This window comes from Taurulus bubalis (assembly GCF_910589615.1).
Source record: "Taurulus bubalis genome assembly, chromosome: 6".
NCBI classification, from domain to species: Eukaryota; Metazoa; Chordata; class Actinopteri; order Perciformes; family Cottidae; genus Taurulus; species Taurulus bubalis.
Window position 1 is genome coordinate 8,832,212 of NC_136594.1, and position 18,904 is coordinate 8,851,115.

At 41.1% G+C, this 18,904-nt stretch overlaps 1 protein-coding gene across 1 annotated transcript; it reads left to right on the forward strand.

Moving 5' to 3' along the window:
- Positions 1 to 3,354: 3,354 nt before the first annotated feature.
- Positions 3,355 to 18,870, forward strand: sh3d19 (SH3 domain containing 19; the record flags this gene model as incomplete). Its single annotated transcript, XM_079219982.1, has 21 exons — positions 3,355 to 3,436; positions 8,657 to 8,696; positions 10,138 to 10,178; positions 10,389 to 10,428; positions 10,713 to 10,839; positions 11,339 to 11,510; positions 11,605 to 12,591; positions 12,912 to 13,025; positions 13,156 to 13,268; positions 13,741 to 13,781; positions 13,875 to 14,088; positions 14,173 to 14,241; positions 14,357 to 14,485; positions 14,567 to 14,639; positions 15,448 to 15,578; positions 15,698 to 15,756; positions 15,852 to 16,081; positions 16,991 to 17,040; positions 17,193 to 17,379; positions 18,167 to 18,267; positions 18,354 to 18,870. 21 exons carry the CDS (start codon positions 3,355 to 3,357, stop codon positions 18,462 to 18,464), a joined length of 3,111 nt encoding a protein of 1,036 aa, XP_079076108.1. The 3' UTR covers positions 18,465 to 18,870.
- Between the last annotated feature and the right edge of the window lie 34 nt (positions 18,871 to 18,904).

Here is an 18,904-nt window from a genome sequence, read left to right on the forward strand (position 1 = left end):
GGAGTAACGGGCTCTCAGGAGCATCCAGCTTCTTTAAATTAAAAACACAAATAGTTCCAGGAGTAGATGGTTCCCTTGTTATCTTGTGACCCAAGTATGGACTTTCTGAACGCGAGGCTGTTTGTTGGCGGAGGCAGTGGCATTGAAAGTGACCATGACCATCTCCATAGCAACTGTTCAAACTCCATCCACTGGCTGTAAAATGTACCCTTTTTATAATAATGGGCAAAGATTGCGTTCGAGATAAAAACATATTTGCTCAAGAGAAATGCCCTCTTTTGTGTTATCGAAATAGCGTTGAATCAGTTAAGGCATTTATTAGGCCATTTCGATAATATGAAAATATTTTGATACTCGATTGCTCTCTGGTTACGTCTTCGCAGAAGTGTCTCATATGGAAGAAGAATCAAGATCTTTACATTTTGAACAATTTGACTACTAGGGTAGTTGTGTGTGTTTTTACTATTTATTGCCATATTATAGACACAATAAATAGAGAGAGAAGATCATTAACTGACTAGTCAATCATTTAAATAGTTAATTGCAGCTCTAAAAACACCCTTCTGTTTACAAGCTTTTGGAATATCCAGTTCACTCACAAACACACAGACAACATAACACTGAGTAATAAATCAGACGCATGATGAAACATCTCCTCTGACTGTTTCTGGACAGAGAGACAGAGAGGGAGAACCCTGAACAACCACACTCATGTTGGACATCTTTTCCTCCCAGAAACTGGCCTCAAACGCTCAGCTTACAATCAGATGACTGTGGATCACATTGATTCCGCAGGTGGGAGAAGGAGAGCACCTGTGAAGGGACCGTGACTCTCACAGGATGACCCGTCATGAAACATTCATGCTGTTTACCCGGTAACTCAACACCGGCTGCGTGCGGTCTCCTTCACGGTGGACATCTGAGTCCAGAGCTTTCCTGGACCAGGAAAAGCTCGGCTTCCCTGCAGACTTCTGCTGCTTGTGGATGTGTGTGGAGTAACTTTTCCAGGGGCTGATCAACAACCGCACGTGCGCGGCAGGTTTCCACAGGATCATTGGAACCAGATACGGGTGAAAACATGTTATTACGCAGCGACGTGTTCGATGTCTGAAGTTGCAGAAATAGTGAGCTATGATTAGAGACAGGGCGGGTCCACGGTGTCTCTTTGGTGAGGACACAACAGAGAAACACAACAGAGTTTATTTTCCACTTCTTTCACTTCAGAAGGATATAGACTAGTGATCCCTTCGACTGGGAATCCCCCAGTACACCCAGCAGAGAGACCTCTGGTTGCCCCGAAACCCAACCCTTCAACACCCGCACATGTCAATCACAGACTCCGCAACTGTCAAAAGAAAACACACACATGGTCCAACAGCACCAGCTATATGTCACTGCCAGGTTTACCGTGGAGCAAGAGAGATACAGCCGCACATGTTAACAATACTTTTTCTTTATTTCTTTATTTTCTTACCGTAGGACGGATCCTCTCCGGGTTGTGCGTAAAGAGCCGCTCAGCAGTTTGAACGGCGTCGACCAGCAGGTTTAAGCCTGGGTTTCCTCTCAGGAATGAATAACCGGCGCGATCCTTATCACAGCTCCATAATGTCCCTCTTTCATAACAGTACGCGGAGTTATTATCCGTGTAACCGAGCTACTTAACCGGCTCGGCGGCGCGCAACACATACGCACACACACACACACACACACATAGGTGAAACCGCATTAATCCTCATTGGAACGCTCCTCCCACTGAGATACCACAGGCCCACGTCCACTGTAGGGGTGTTAGTTTCCCGCATGAGACATAAACCTGGGAGAAATTGTCAACAATAAGAAGAATAACTCACTATAAAGTGTCAATCATCTTCAGGGTTAAAACTTTGACACGGTTAATCTATTTAAATGTGAGGCAACACTCCTCTTAATAAAAACAGATCGCAGATTGCAGTTGAAAGCTTCATTTAGATGGAGTATCTCTTTCCCGTAGTTTATAACATCGGCATAATCCTACTGATCAGGAAGCAGGTAAAAAGTAATCATGGTTAATTTGATCAAAACGCGATCAAAATAAGAGATATGATTAGAGACTTCAGATTTCTACAGTATGTCGCCACCTGTTGGACAGAAGGGGAGGTAAAAGGGCAGGTTGAATAAGAGCCCTTTGGTTTCATTTGTCTGTCTTATTTGATACAAATATATCGTATTCCCAGCCAAGTTGGTCCATAAATTGAGACAATGCTTATTTTGTCCATGTAATGATATTTTTAAATTCCTACATTTTGGATGTATTTTCCCCCACATTATACCGATTACACTGTAGGCCTCTGTCTAAATCCACCCAGTGTTCCCATCTGCAGTTCTAGTGTGAAAATGATTTACAGCGTGACATTATACAGTGGAGTTGTGATGAAGGCAGACCTACATTTATTCTGATGACTGAAATAAATTAAACTCATGTCACAATTTAAGTAATCAGAAGAAATTCCATGCACACATTTTCCCTAATGTTCCTCCGTGGTGATTTAAACTGAAAATATTGGCACTGGTTCAAACGAAAGATTATTTTTTTCACTTAAAGTTTAACCAGATTAAAAAGATGCCCAGGTCTATAGTGACATCTAGTGGGCGTTCCGTTAAATTGCAATTTCTATTTTTATTTATTTATTTAGATACTACAGTGTTGAAACATTGTTCCCTGATGGAAAAGTTTCTGGAGAAGCTTTCGGAAATGTCTCCTGTAAAGAGAAAACGGAGGTCGGGTTATTACACACACACACACACACACACACACACACACACACACACACACACACACACACACACACACACACACACACACACACACACACACACACACACACACATGCACAAATACATACATACATACAAACACACACACGTGCACAAATACATACATACACATGCACACGTACACACATACACATGCACACATAAACACTTACAGTAAATTAATTACATACATACATACATACATACATAAACACACATTAAAAATAACATTAAATGAAGAGGTCTACACATCCTTCTCTCCCTCCCTGATAGGATCACGTTATTGGGAGTGAGAGTGGGTTGCTCCTGCTCTGACTGTACATTCCCACGCAGAGTGAGCGTGTTGCCCGACGGGGTCCTGCCGGTGAGTGGCACCACCCCCGCCCACCGCGGGCAGACAGAGGGCTGCGGTGGGCAGGACACGCCGAGTCCCGCGGTGGTCGAGACAGTAGCCCAAACGCTTCATCGACCGTGTAGACAGACGAGCTACAGCAACACTTTTAGTAAAGTATTTCTTGTGTATTTGTGTTTTTATTTTGTTCTACATTTTTTTAAACCGCGATGGCCGAAGCCCGGCGTGAAGATGAGGAAGAGGGGCAGCGCCGAGACCTGCGGGACGTCCGGCACAGAAACCAGGCAACAGGTACATTTGTTTGGGAATGTAACAGGCTGAAAATCCGAACTGTTTCCTGGTTCATCTAACGGAGACTTCCAATATGTCGTCAGTTCATCATGTGTTGTCGAAATGGTGCAAATGATTTAGGCTTTTCAAAGCGTGTGTGTGGGGGGGGGGGGGGGGGCAGACTTTAATGCCAAAACAGTGGATGGATGTTTGCACTAGTTTGCAAAATAATCTTCTTTTTTTTTTTTTACATCACAGCTTAACATTTACCAGACATCTGGGTGTATTTTCCCACTATGCAGCCGCTGTTGTATTCATGTATTTATGTACTAAATGTAAATCAAACTCTTGAAACGTGTGGAATCCACCAAAGTGAACCTCACGTCTGCATTTTCTTTTTGTCGAAGTCACATTCTTGTTGTGTAGTAACGGAATGGCAAGAGTCAGAAATGAATGGAGCCTTGGAACATAAGGAGATCCACATCAAACATTAATTTTTACTGCACAGCAAAAGTGTAAAGTCTGCGTGATTTGTAGCTATGTACCATAGCTACAACAAAACAAAGGTGGACCTTCAACTATAACTACTTTTGTTGTTATCAGAAGCTGTTAAAACCTGACACAGAGGTGCCTACAGGATGAACGTGTGATTTGTTTATAATGTCTGGACAGAACATTTAAATGTGTGCTTTGATACCTGTGGTACTCCTTCAGTTGCTAGGAGACACAACACCCCTATAAAACAAGAAGCATTAAGGCTGGTTTGTGTTTTGATCTCCTGGGTGGATTTAAACAAAAAAAGTATATTTTTATTTTTATTTAGGACAAAATACTTAATTTGGTTAAACTGTTGAAACCTGTCTGTTACATTTTTACAGTAAAGTACCTTCCCACCCAGTGGTTATAGAAACGTTGGCCTACCCACCTCTCAGCAACATGTGACTTAAAGGAAACGACTCTTTTGATCCTCATAGTTTTGGCTTGCTTCCAGGTTCGTAGTCAGCATTCAGCCTGTGATTAATGAACAAACCTTCAGCTTTCACTTTCAGTCGGCTGCCTCAGGTAAGAGTATTACAACTGTCCCAGGTTTTAGTTTGAATGTCCCCCTCTCTGTCTTTGTTTTTCTTTTCTTTTTTTAGCAACACCTGCTGCACAAGCACTTCTCAAACCCCCCTGTCCTGCTATCTGCAGCTCAGACTTACCCTTCCCCTCCCCAACCACACCCTGACTCCGCCTCGCCCGGCTGTCTGTCTGCTGCGTCACCAACAAGCTGTTCTTGTCTGTACATGATGTAGTTTTCCATCCTTTCAGAGTGTTTAGTTTTCCATCCTTTCAGAGTGATATTTTAACATGATTCTTTCCACCATCACACAATGGATCCACGTCAGATGCTGTTTCAGGTGGTTTCCACTGGCCTGCATTGACACCATCTAATCTCCTCTGGCTGAAGGTCCAGATCAGCTGCTGTTGTCATTGTGTTAGTCGGTCATGACGCCATAATCTGTCCTTTTTTTGTGAGGGAAAATCTCTTGTGCACAAAGATCCGTCAACAGCAACAAAAATGTGTTTATTCCTGCATGGTGAATATGATGCACGGTGATGTTGAGTTGAATCAGCACACTTGCCCATGTCTGCTAGGAAAAGCCTCTTCAGCCGAAGTCGTAGAGAGACCAAGCCCTTTAACACACTTTGTCTTACCTCTGACTTCACTAGTGTGAAATTCGATGACACTTAGAGGCGGAACGTTTTCCTTTCTTTCCCTTTTGTCGCCAGCCGTTTCACCAGCTGCCCTGTGACGGCTGCCGCTGTGCTTAGTAATGTCAGCATGTGTTCAAGTGAGAGTGCAGCTGTGAAGGGAACCCTTTCCTGCTGACTTTCTCGTGTGTATGTGGTGTCTTTCCATGTGTCAGTGGCCCACACATATCAAGGGATGTCTGCTGATTGGAAATAGAATCGAAAAACCGTATAAAGTATGCATGGTTTTCGTCAAGAAATCCGTCCTAGTTTGGTCATTTTCTCAAGTGTATTGCTCACGTACCGTTTTAAGGTTAAATAAGCCTTTAGATGTTTAATTATAAGCTAGAAGTAAATAATTGACGTGACATTCTCAGCCTAACAGCCAGCTGTAGACTCTGGTTTTCACAGCGACTAAATGGCACGGATAGCTCTATGCCATGAGACATTGCATAATCTTATCATAATTCTATCTTTTTTAATTGGATATTATCTCTTAATGAATGTCACACCCAATTAAGAATGTCTGCCTTGTCTCTAATAGGTATCCTGTAATGTTTGATGAATATTCTAGTTCGCCTACATACTGATACCAGATGAAATCTCTCTTAAACCGGCTGATGGAAGGATTATCTTCATCCTACATTCACCTCAAACAATCTGATGTAACTTGTAACATAATGTGGTATTCCCACAATGTCTCAGTGTTGCAAACATCCCTACAGCTCAACCAACTAGTGAGCTATTGAAATATTATGTTTAATGGTTAATAGCAATAATAGATGGTTGACTATTTAATATTGTCTATTATACAGTTTCCCAAAAAAGCAAGTCATCTACTGTAAGATTAAGAACTGAGAATAATTCTTACATCTGTAAATCCCCACACAGATTACCTGTTAGTTTACATGTTGATTTGATAATTGTATTGCTATTTTAAGCACTGCGTGGCCTTCATATTAGACAACTTTTGTTTTTAACGTGTGGACCAGGCTGGTGCTCTGGGAGCCGAAAAGCTTTGGTGACGCAGCATTCAGCTCAGAGAATATTAAGAAAAAGGTTTTAAATGTAAGCTCAAAAGCTGGCCTTTTTTAGCCTGGATTTAAAAACACAATGTTTCTGTGATAATAATTTATCTTTAAATACTTTTTATTATTATTAGTCATGTGTATTTAAAAAAAAAGGGTATTTATATCAGTATTTTGCATTCACAGTGTTTGTGAGTGCAATATTCTTCATTGATTTACAGTTCTTAGTTTTTTCACACTCTCATGCTAGAAATGTAAAGTTTATTGATACATATCAGTTCAATTTGCAGCCAAACCGCAGATGTATGACTTGAGGTACACCCAAAGCTATCAAGGTTAATTATTCAAGCTCTTCTTAAACGTTTAAAGTGATGTGACCTTTTACTTTGAAGGGGAAAGACAGCGACGGTGCAATGTCGGTGTGTGGCACAAACACCACTTCCTGAATGACCACATTCCAGTTCATTAGATTGGCCAAGTAAACACAGGAGAGCTGAGATATCACAGGGCCCTCCCTCTGTTCTCTGGTGTCTGTGACGGCTGGCTTCAGGTCGTTCGTCACACTCACACACTCAATGGAGGGAGGATCCTGCTGGGAATACTCTTTTGATGCTGAGGATTTGATATTTATACCTATAATTCCTCGCAGGTAGGGGCATCATAACTTACATATCACAAGAAAGGGCAACAGCACATCACATACAGGAGTGAAAGTAAACCACCTGTGCTATTATGTCATGTATATCAGACTGCATATTTACAAGGAAATGGTTATGTGTTGGGTGAAGTAACAGAGCGTTTGTCCGGGAATTGCTGAAATACTTCTTTGTTGTTAAGTGAAAGCAGTGCAGAAAGTCTCTTCTCGCATGTTGGTACAACTCGAGGTAGTAGCTCTGTGTACCAACAGATAACAGGTAACAGGTGTGACAGGTGGATTTGACAGCCAACGAGGTCATGGTTTCAGGCTGAGGGCACGAACAACAATGCTGGCTTCAATCACAGCCTGTTTTTTGTTTCTATCTGATAGTCTTCTAAAGATGTTCACTCTCAAGTAGTCGGAAACAAATGACCTTTTAGTGGTTTTGATTGTTGGCGTTACAGATATTGCTCGTTAGTCTAGCTGTTAACTAATAGAGTGATTGCTCCTCTGCAGCTGGTTGTTTTATTTTACATGGAATGCGGTTCACTGCCACGTGAGGACCGGGGATAATAGTACAAAGTGTTTTGTGTGTGTCTGAAGTTGCATGTGGGAAAGTAGCAGTTAATTTGACTTCATTCAAGGTTTCACGCTGAACATCATTATAGAAATCTGTCATTTTAATGCTGACTACCTCTCAACGGCCCTATTCCTAATCTTCAGGATCACATGGCATGATTATTATTATAGAATCTAATGAACACAACGCAGTTTCTTTTGATCCATTTCTATGATGTTCATTGCAGTTACGTTCAGTTATATTGCCAAATGTTTGATTGTTTTGTTTTATCCAACAACAGAGTACAGATGATTCTATCACTCTATCTATTGTATTGTTTCTGTATTGCGTATGTAACCATCCCTTCTTCGGAAATTTCGATTCTAAGTTCCTTTAGACTGACTGGTTTATCGAGATGTAGTTACTGTTCCTGCCAGTTAGGTTACGGTTCTTGTATTTCTAGTTCATAGAGTCTCGTCTGTAAGTAGCAGCATGGAATGATTTAAATGAAACAATGACGACGTCTTAAAGTGAGACTGTGTAACTTTAGAAAGATGAAATATCAAATTGTTTCTGTTTTCAAATGTAAAATGTCTTACTTGGTCTGGTAGCTTATGATGGCTAATGTTAGCAAACTAACAATATATTTTTGTGCAACTGACATTCGTGATGCCGTTTGCTGACTTTATTTATTTCTGTATTTCTTCTTCTGTGACGCTACGTTTCAGCATTAACTCACAGTTGTTTTAAAGTTCTGACTCAGCTTGTAAGTTGTTTTCATCCTGATGAGATAAACGGTTAAAACATTTATTTATGTATATGTTTGTATATAAACCCCCAACTTTAGAGGCCCCAAATGTATTGGACTTATTTAAATAACCATAGAATAATCATGTTTAATATTTGGTTGCAAAGTCTTTGTAGTCAACACTGAGACAACATTTAGATACATATTGCTGATGCTTTTGATCCTCACTCCTTGCTGTTGGCGATACGAGATAACAATTCAACTGTTGAATATTTTGCCATACTGTGTTAACGATCTCTTTAATATTATTGCAAACCAATGAGAAATACTGTGTCATGGTGGTAGTGGATTTTAGCGTAATTGTTGCATCCGTGTGATAAAGTGTCTTGATTTGTCAGATATTTAATTGACCAGATTAGACGGAAATAGACAATATAGATAATTTGAATAGATCAATGCATATAAGTGCCAGGATGTTATCTTTGTTGCGACACATCACATTTAAAAGCTGCACCTCTCTGTTTTTTCTCCACAGATCATCCTGAAAGAACCAAGCCGAATCATTTACATTTAAGGTATGTCATTTTCTTTGAGCATTAACAGTTGTTAAGTTTCACCAAACTCTATCTGTTGCTGAAAACGGAGCACTGTCCCTTTAAGAATCAGATCTGCTGATGCTGGTGAAGTTGTGAATGGACCAAAACAATGCACTGATCATCCTCACAGACCATCAGCAGGTCAACATGGGGACAAACGTCATGGTGCTTGTTGTTTAGAAACATTAAGGAAACCTAACTGACACGTATCACAGAGATCTGGGAACTTCTGCAAACTATGACAGATTACACAGGTGTTTACAGTTTAGCTAATCAATTAAGAGTGAGAATTGTTGGTCTACCCCCCAGATAGTTTACATCATGCAGTCGGTCCCTAATGAGCAGGAGGTGTGTTAATGATGTGCCTGGCTCCGCTGTCAAGAGAATTTAGAGTATCACAATAGTTTAATCTCTTCAGCACAAAGACTGAGGCTCTTACTTTCATAATGTTGCCTGTGATGTAATTTAAGGATTACAAAATGATCTTTACACATTGAGAGGTAAACCAACTGAGGATATGAAACTGTGTCCAACTGTGTGGAGAGAGAGAGTCGTGTGAAAAGAGTTGTCAGAGTGTTTACCTGGAGGTGGTACCTCATGGACACCATGTTTTTGTAAGGTAGGTGGATTTTCCACTGAGCACTTGAACAGCTATGGCAGGGATGTTGTTGTTCTTTTATTTAACATTGAAAGTTGTCACCTTTTACAATACTGGAAGTTTGTTTTGTAATATAAACCTTCTGTTTCCTTTAACATATGTACAATATATTTGTCTTAAATAACCAGTACTTTGAAGTACAAGTGAACAAATGTATACCTGCTTCAAGCCCTCTTGCTGTTCCCTTAATTAAGCCACAACTAGGACTTTGATTTGACAGCTTTGAGCTCCTTCCACAAACCTCAATATATAAACTTGAAGTCCCTTCTATACAGTACTGTGATCATTTGTTTGCACCCTTAAAATGTTTAAACTATTTATTTGAAGTGTTTTTTACTGCTATCTGTTGTTATTCAAATATGCCACTTATACTGTATGTGTCAGTGATCAATAATTTGTCCATTTAGCAGTTAACTAGAATGGACTGTATAGTTTATCTTACTGTATCACATTATGAATTGGTGTATTTCAAAAATCTCATTTAAAAAAGGCATCTAAAAATTATTTTTCTTAACTGTATTTTCCTCCCGTTTCTAGAGCTGTCAGTCTTTTATATGGATTATACTTTTCTCTGTTTTATGTATTTTTCCATTAAAAGTTACTTTAAATCCTTTATCTTTGCATAACTTGGCAGCAACAGTATAACGTAGAAATATAGATAGAGCGCATAGTGTGACGTTGCTCTGGGCGAGGAGTTGAGTCACCACAAAGGTATGAACCAGCTCCCACGCCTTAATGATAAATGTTCTGCTCTCTCTTCAGCCAAGGGCCTCTGTCTTCTATACGAGCGGCTATCAAACGAAGTAAGTTGACGTTTTGAGAACACTTTAAGGGAACGTTTTTTGGGAGAAAGTGAAAGCCATTTTGTGAGGGAGTTTTTTTCAGGATGAATAATAATTTTCCTTCAGAAAAGTGACAATACAGTTATATTTTCACAAATGGAAATTACATTTAAAAAAATTCTGTGCAGGAAAATCTATGACACATAATTCATATAATATTTCTTCCTTCAGCAAGAACAAACTCTCAGAGTGACCACACCAGAGAAAGAAGGTAATGTAAAGAATAATTTCAGATTAGAGAACTAGAGAATCGTTGCTGACCAGACCTTTTGCTTCTCATTGATGTGGATTGAAATAGACGACGTATCTCATTTGTTGCATATTGAGTATTTGCTTTATTTATAACACTAATAAAGAGCACTGCATTTTTCCAGTTAGGCTAAGAAAGAAATCAAATTATCAATGAGGAATAAATCATTTGTTGGGTGGATTGGATGTTGATGTGCATTCTGGTGGACTGAATTGTTGCATATGTATGTGTGGTTTGTATTTCAGGCGACCAGCGATCACCATCGTCTCAGCGGAACCTCTGGCCAGTAACAACTGGTTCTCAGGAAACTCTGTGGTTTACCCTCATCCTCCTCAGTCAGGCTGGTCTGCAGGCATCCAGGCTGATCCCCAGGTAGGCCTCACCTGATGGACAGATTGTTTTTCATCAGTGAACAAAGCTTGGTTCTTTCGACGGGCCAGTATCTAGAATGCGTTCCTTATGCTTGTGGTTCTGTGCTGGCCACGAATAAAACGATTTTTTATATATATATATATATAATGCAAGCTGAGCACAAAAATGTCAAGTCGTGAGATCTTAGAGTTGGCTTTTTTAAGGTTCCTTCTCCCAGAACATTTTGAACAGACGTCAATTTTTTTTTATCCCCAACATGAAGGACTAAATATCGACATATCCACTCTGCTAAAGTTTTGGTGGAGAAATTTGTTGGCCTGAAGTAGTAGAATTCCGTCTAAAAAGACTGAATTCAGCCTAACACACAGTGTGTATTTTTTTAATTGTAGAATATAAATTTCCCTCATTTATTAAAACATTTGAGGACATAACTTCAAAATGGTAGTGCTGTACCATTTGGGATAATAATGTGTGCTGCTGTGTCTTTCTCATGACTTAGCCCCCACCATCCTATGACCAGGTGATTCAAGAGAAGACCCAGGAAGAGCACATTGTCAAGCCCACTGCAGCCCCCCGGCGGATCAGCTGCACCACAAGCGCTACGCAGACTGACCCTGAGAGGGAGGACACCAGTGCTGCTGCTCCACAGTCAGCAGGGAAAAGACCTGCAGGTGACGCATACGAGGATCCTCTGTGTTGGTGTAAGTTTGAGTCTATTTCTGCTCTACGTGGTGATTATTTCATGATGATGACGTTTCCTTCCAGGTAAAAAGCCACAGAAACCACCGAGGCCGTCAATACCGAAACCAGTGGACAAGGAACCAGTCGGGACTAATACTCCAGTATCCACAAACGCTGAGACCCAAAGGGATGCCGAGTCGGATGTGAAGCAACCCGACCAATCAGGTTCCACTTACACCTGCGTTAGGTCTGTCACTGTACACTGGGATACTCCTCACTCTGTTCCCTCTTCACCTGAATCAGAGCACAGTCGACGCCCCGTCCCACTTCCTCGTACGAAACCCCGAAACCCGGCGATCACAGAAGAGGTCAAAGTTCAGACTTTGGTCAAGCTCAGTGAACATTGTGACGACATTCAATCAGATCCAGAAGTGGTCTCCTCCAACAAGTATCTAAAGGACTTATTGGAGGTCTTTAGTGCGGATAACGAGTGTGCGGAGAACGGCGGCAACGTCAACCAATCAGACGAGGCCTTACAAGCTGAGGATGCAGGTGGCGAAATGACCGCCAACCACAGTCAACGCAATATCCGGGCCAGGATCCAGGCCTTTGAGACCCAGCCTAGTACCGAGGAGGGAAACGCGGTTGAGCTGGCCAAACCAGAACCCACACCCAGGAAGGCAATCAACAAACCTCCTCCAGTTGCTGCCAAACCTTCTGTCGCTCCTAAACCTCAGTTAAACCCCAGTGTAGATAATGACTATCAAAACGTATCAGTCACAAACATCCCCCAAATCCCTTCACCAGCCCCCAGACCTCTGCCCCCGAGGAAATCTGTAGAACAACCAGTAAAAGAGGAACTGGAGACTTTATTCAGGAAGACGTCCATCCCAAAGAGGTCACACCCGTCTGTATTGACCAGAGACAACAGCATCTATGAAGAGTACACTCCATTGGCCGCTCTTACACCTCCAGTGAAGCCTTTTAAGGAACCTCTGAAACCCAACCTGAATATCAACAACCACAACTCAGTCTCGGTCCCAGAGAATGTGTATGTGGACAGTCCATTAAGTGAGTAGCGTTTTATTTTTTAATAGTTGTATGAAAGGCAGCTGTCTGTAGGAATGCACCCTACAGAACATTTTCATTATAGATTCATCTATGATGACATTTTTTTTATTAAGATCAAAGATCTGCGCAAGATCAAGTATTTAAAATGATGCGAACACTGAACTAGTTATTTTCGTGACAAATCAATTTACAGTAAATAGTTTCAATCACCAAAGAGATGAAGTACGTCTCTGCTGGATTACAAATGGCCGACTAAAACAGTGTTGTCCTTGTTTACATTGTGTAAATACACAACTAGAGTCAAGCGTCTCTTTGTTCAGATCCCATCCAGGTCAAACCTCAGCGTAGTGTGGACAGCAATGGAGGCTCTCTCCCCAGACAGAGTATGACACGGAGACCAACCACCATCAGGGTCCCCAGCAAAACTGCTTCATGTGAGTCCCTGTGAGACAGTAAACCTCATGTGATAACCATCAAAATATACTGGAGTTAAAATACTTTCTCTCTACGCATCACAATGTAGATTTCAGGAAGTTGTGGTAAAGAGGTTTTTGTTTTTTTCAGTGTCAGATAACTTTGAGGACAGTGCCCCTCCTCTCCCTGCTCAGAAGCCCATCGGCTTCCTAAACAGCTCAGTGAACCACATACAGAGCCAGACGCCCACCTTCCCCCAGCAGGTAACATCTGCATCCCACTGAGCAATCACTAACCTATAAACTCTGCAAACACTACCTCTGAACACAGAAGAGGTTATTCTTTGTAGAGCTAAAACTACATGGAGAGTGATTTTTCTTGTCATGTATTTCTGCCTTTATTTAGAAATATTGTCTAATTAATTAAGAGGGTGTTGAGCTATTGGTGTATATGTACTTATAAACTATGACCATGGAACATTTGGAGGTCATGAAGCCTCTCTCTATCCAGTTTATCTTGTCTGTCAGCTGTGTAGCTTACTGGCATCATTTCCTCTGCTCACCACAAGCAAATAAACTATTGTAGTCCCAAGAACATGACGCCTGCTGTTGAGCTGAAGCTGGCTCTGGCTGAATGCTCTGTGCTGTAGCCTGGTTTCTATGGTTTCCAGTGCTGTAGGCTGCGAGTGTGTTTTTTTTAGTGACAATATAAAAGCCCAATTGGTTTCTCCTGCAGGAGGCCATCCCGGATGGACCAGAGCCATCCCTACCACCTCGGTGAGTGAAAAAAATTCCGAACAAATTTAAACATTAAACGGGGGTCCACTTTGTAAACATGCTACTCAACTTGATGATGGTGTTGCATTTCAGGAGGCTGACGTCGAGCAAAACACTTCCTCCTCGCCCACCTTTAGCCAAAACGGGCCCGGTAAAACCTCCCACACCCACCCTTCAGGCCATAGGTCGATCCAAGTCAGCACATTGGGACTCTTCACCTATACCCCAGACACAGAAGCCCCACAGGAAAGGACCTGTCTTACCTCCAAGGCCCAAACCAGGCCACCGTCTCTACAACAAATACATTGTGAGACATATCCCACTGCACAACTAAGCATGTTTCAAATACCACTTGATGATCCCCGGTTTAATTTTTGCTTTCATTCAACAGCTTCAACTTCCTCATGGGATTGCATCCTTCGACTACAATGGGAGTAACACAGGAGAACTGTCATTTCAGGTGTCTAAACTACTTTTACTGGCTTACGTGCCGCCTTAAAAGTTCACTATTAGCCTACAGGAGATCCACATAGTTGATTCAGCAATAATGAATCACTCTTGTCCTTTTTCAATAGAAAAATGAGGTGCTCTTGCTACTCGATGAGATTGACCACAATATGTTTGAGTGCCAAGTTGGAGACACCAGAGGCAGAGTACACAAGTCCCAAATGATGGTTATAACTCCTCTTTCCTCCCCGCCACAGGTAATATTCATGAGTAAAACATTTCTTTGATGCTTGAGTCTTGCCATGTGGGCTCTGCTACATTAACCTCTCTCCCAATAGGACGCCGGTCCAGCCGATTCAGGTGGAACCGGTTCTGAGCTGAAGGTGCAGGCCTTATTTGACTTCAATCCAGGTGACACATCAGTGTTTTTTTTTGTTTTTTTTTATCCAAACAGCTGCAAATGCTGACTGAGATTAGACAATAACACTAACATGAGACAATATATTGAAAGAATAGTTTAACATTTTGGAATTCATTAGTTTTCTTGCTAAAGTTATGTATTTCTAGAGCTCGACCCAGGAGGCGATTAGCATAACTGGTAGCAGCAGCAGCTAGCCTGGCTCTCTCCAATGGTAAAACATACGTACATGTATTAATCCAAATTGTGCGCTTTTGAGGAGTAGAGTAGGAAGAAGTATTTTTTAGCTTTAGAGAGAGCGAGGCTAGTGCTTTCAGTCTTCATGCTGGAGCTAAGCGACAACTAGCTTAAATTAGCAAAAAGACCCAAAACAGGAGGTAATGGATACTTTGGCTCTGTCCCAAATGAAAACAGAAGACAATCAACACCTGCAAAGCTCCCTAATTAACATGTAGTGTTGATTCAAAGGCAAACAGAAACTTAAAAAGATAGATTTGGGATATTGTTTGCAATTTAGAGAGCTTCCCATCTTAATGCTAGGCTAAACTAAGCTAAGCACTCCCTGACTCCAGATCTATAAAGTACAGATAGGAGATTCTCAAAAAAGCAAATGGCGTAAGTCTTTCTCCCAAAATCTCAAATTATTATTTCAAACTATTATTGTGGTATATCTTTCTGTTTGAAAATACTCCAAATTAGTGTATAACTGTAATTCATTCTAATTTTTGCATTAAGAAGCTTTAAACATGTTCGGATTATGGTTATGAGGCCCATGAACAGCTGTTTGTTCTGCGCACACAGAGGGTGAAGGAGAGCTGAGCCTGAGAGCCGGAGATGTTGTGACCATGGTGGAGCAGGTGGACAATGAGTGGTACAGAGGCAATTGTAGGGGATCTACTGGTTTCTTTCCCGCCAATTATGTCAAAGTCCTGGTAAGTTTCAACCATTGAAAGCCATTCTTTCCCTGCATCGATCACGTCTTTGGTTAAATGTTTAGTACGATTTTAGGATTTCCTAAGTAAATGAATTTCAATATAATTTCTCTAACTAGTCAAATTCCCCAAAACCGCTCCCTAAACGGAAAGCAAGGCCACCGTCTGCAACAGTCAGGTACACGAGTCCGTACACAATAAACTCTCTGAACTCACCTTTAAAAACTACCCTGGTGAACTGACCTGACGTAAATGTTGTGGCCTCCACTAAAGCGGTCCGAGATGCGTGGCGAGGTTCGACTTTGCGGGGGAGAACAGCGAAGAGCTGTCGTTCTCTGAGGGGGATGTGATCCAGCTGATGGCGTTCGTTGGACAGGACTGGGCTCGGGGACAAATCGGCCTTTCGTCTGGTATCTTCCCTCTCAACTTCGTAGAGGTCATCGAAGATCTGCCTCCAGCCCCGAGTCAGCAGAAGAGACAGTCCATCGGGATTGCACTGCCTGGTAAGATTACCTAGAGGTGCTGAGACTAAATTCATTCCCTCTTTTTTTGGCCACTGAACTTGTATCACACATTTGTCTTAAAATGGGAACTTTTCTACTACAGCAACATGTTCTCCTCTTGATCCTCCAATTGAAACAAAAGAGCGACTTTGTCCATCAGTGAAGAGCCTTTGTCCATCCCGTGGCTTTATGTTGGCTGGCATCTCCCTCTGTGGCATGTCAGGAATTTGTGCTTGTGTTTCTATTTCATTAAATAGCTGTTTACAAAAGGTCTCAACACCCTCGTGCAACAAGCTCCGCAGCCAGGAGTTTAAATGTACTGAGGCCATGGGATGAAGTCACTCCTTACTAAGTTTTCCAGTCATATTTTATTTATTCAGTTAGCTGTTGGAGTATAGGTTTCTTTACGTAAGCAACAAGTATCTATGAAAAAACTAACATAACTTTGTTTGTAGTTTCCACATAATTAATAGCAGATTACATAGTTATTTCCAGGAACCCTCCTCAAGAATTATAAGGGACATAAATTACAGTTGTAGCCCATCATGAAGTTTAAGATGCTGTTTTATCGGCCTTTTGAGTTACATTCTGGTAGAGAAATACAGAATCATTTAGCTTTAAATATTAAATATGTAGATGTATTTTGCTGAAAATTAGCTGAAATTTATTTCATACAATGCATACAAATACAGACATCTGCAAATGTTACTTGTTTTACACAAATACATTATTACATACTTTAAATATATTATATAAAGTGGAGAGTGTAAACTCCCCACCGGGTGGAACCCCAAAATGCATACTATCTTTTTAGTTATACGTCACTACGTGAGTAACCTGGATATCATTTTGAATGAATGAATGAATATATACTTTATTAATCCCCAAGGGGAAATTTTTCTCCCACAGGTATGGTTGCTTCTCCGAGTACACACCCTGAAGTGGCCAAACCGGCTCAGGTAACAAATATTCGTGTGAACGGAAACATCACAAACAATCATGGTTTTTGCAACACACCCGATGTGTTTTGTAAAACCACATAAATCAGATAAGTGTGTCCCAGCTGAATGTTGTAAGTGTATCTCCTCCTCTTGTCCGGCTCCCTCTGCAGGCGTCTCAGCCCGGAGTGGAGTGGGTGGTGGCTCGGTATAACTATGCTGGGGATTCAGCCAGCGACCTGACGTTTCAGCAGGGCGATCGGATCCTGATCAGCCGGCATATTGACGCCGAGTGGAGCAGCGGCCGGCTGAACGGGAGAGAGGGCCTGTTCCCCCGGGCTTTTGTTGAGAGCAGCACAGGTATGAAGACCCCACGGCTCTATGCTATTATCCCTAGTCCCACTCATTGAACTTATTTATCAATAGTCAATAAAGATAAATAATTTGCGGGAGAATCGGTATGTGTATCTTTGGGAAATAAGGTGTTAAATTACTCAAAATCAGAAATGTGGCGGTAAACTACTCTGTTACACATTTGTCATGTAATTAAATACATTTTCTTTCAAAATGATACTTTTCACAAATGTAATGTATTATACTTAAGTACAACTCGTTGAATTTGTACTTTACCTGAGTATTTCCATTTAATGAGACTTATGGAAATATTCAACTTTTTACTACACTACATCTGTCTGAGCTGGGGGTGGGGGGGTTTAAGACTATTTTTTACAATCTGAATATTTAGTATTGCTAGTTTTACTTAAATAAGGAGGTGACTATTTCTTTCACCACTAACTAAAGTTCTACTGTAGCATTTCAAGGTGACAAGCAACTTCATTATTGATTCAGCTGCCAATTAATTTATCAATGAATTGGTTGTTGTATTAAAGTGCCCCATTATATTACTAAAGCCAAAATTGCTCGTTTGGCTTGACCAATATATTCAATTTATTACTTCATAAATCAAAGAAATGCACCAAATACTCACTATTAAGTAGCTTGAACTGGGTATTGTTTGATATTTGTACTAATTATTTTAACCATTCATTGGTTATCGACCAATCAATTGTTTCAACTCAAAAACAAATGGACAGTTTTGTCAACCAGCGTCATTCCTAAACAATGAAGTATATGATTTATTCTGCAGGTCAGCAGTCTGATAACCAGCCGACTGCAGCTGCTGCTGGAAGTAGAGGCAGGGCAATGTTCAACTTCACGTCACAATGTGAAGAGGAGCTCTCTCTACAGGTATAGTGATCATTTTTTTATGAATAAGTTTGGACAAAGATTATCTCTAGAAAGCACTTCCAGTCTCACACCCTTGTCTTTCTCAGGTTGGGGATATTGTAACTGGTCTGGAGCCCGTTGATGAAGAATGGTTCCTGGGGGACTTGAGGGGGAAACGGGCCCTGCTCCCTAGAAACTATGTGCAAGTACTGGGATAGTCACGTCCCACTGCTGGACGACTGAAATGAGACCAGAGGAAGTCTGACGTGAACCGTCTGGAACTGGAATGCAGTATTTCATCTCCAAGTTGTGCAACAGCTTTTGTTTTTTCATCCAATGCCTTAACTTATGAAGTGTTCACAGAATCAATTTAAATACTGTATTGATTGATAAGGTTACTATTCAACTGCATTTGCACCATATAATGGGTTAATTATTTTCCTCCTGTTACAGCTATATTTGTGTGTGGTTCTGAAGATATCTCCTACTTTACCATTACATGAAATAAGGTCAGAACCCTGAAGTGAATAATGTTGCTACGAGATCAGGATGACGAAAAACTCAACACTTCTGTGAAGCATGAATAATAAACGTCTACATGTACCAACGCATCTAAAGATTGCAGTGACCTGGAGTTATTGAGTTCTGCTTGGCTAAG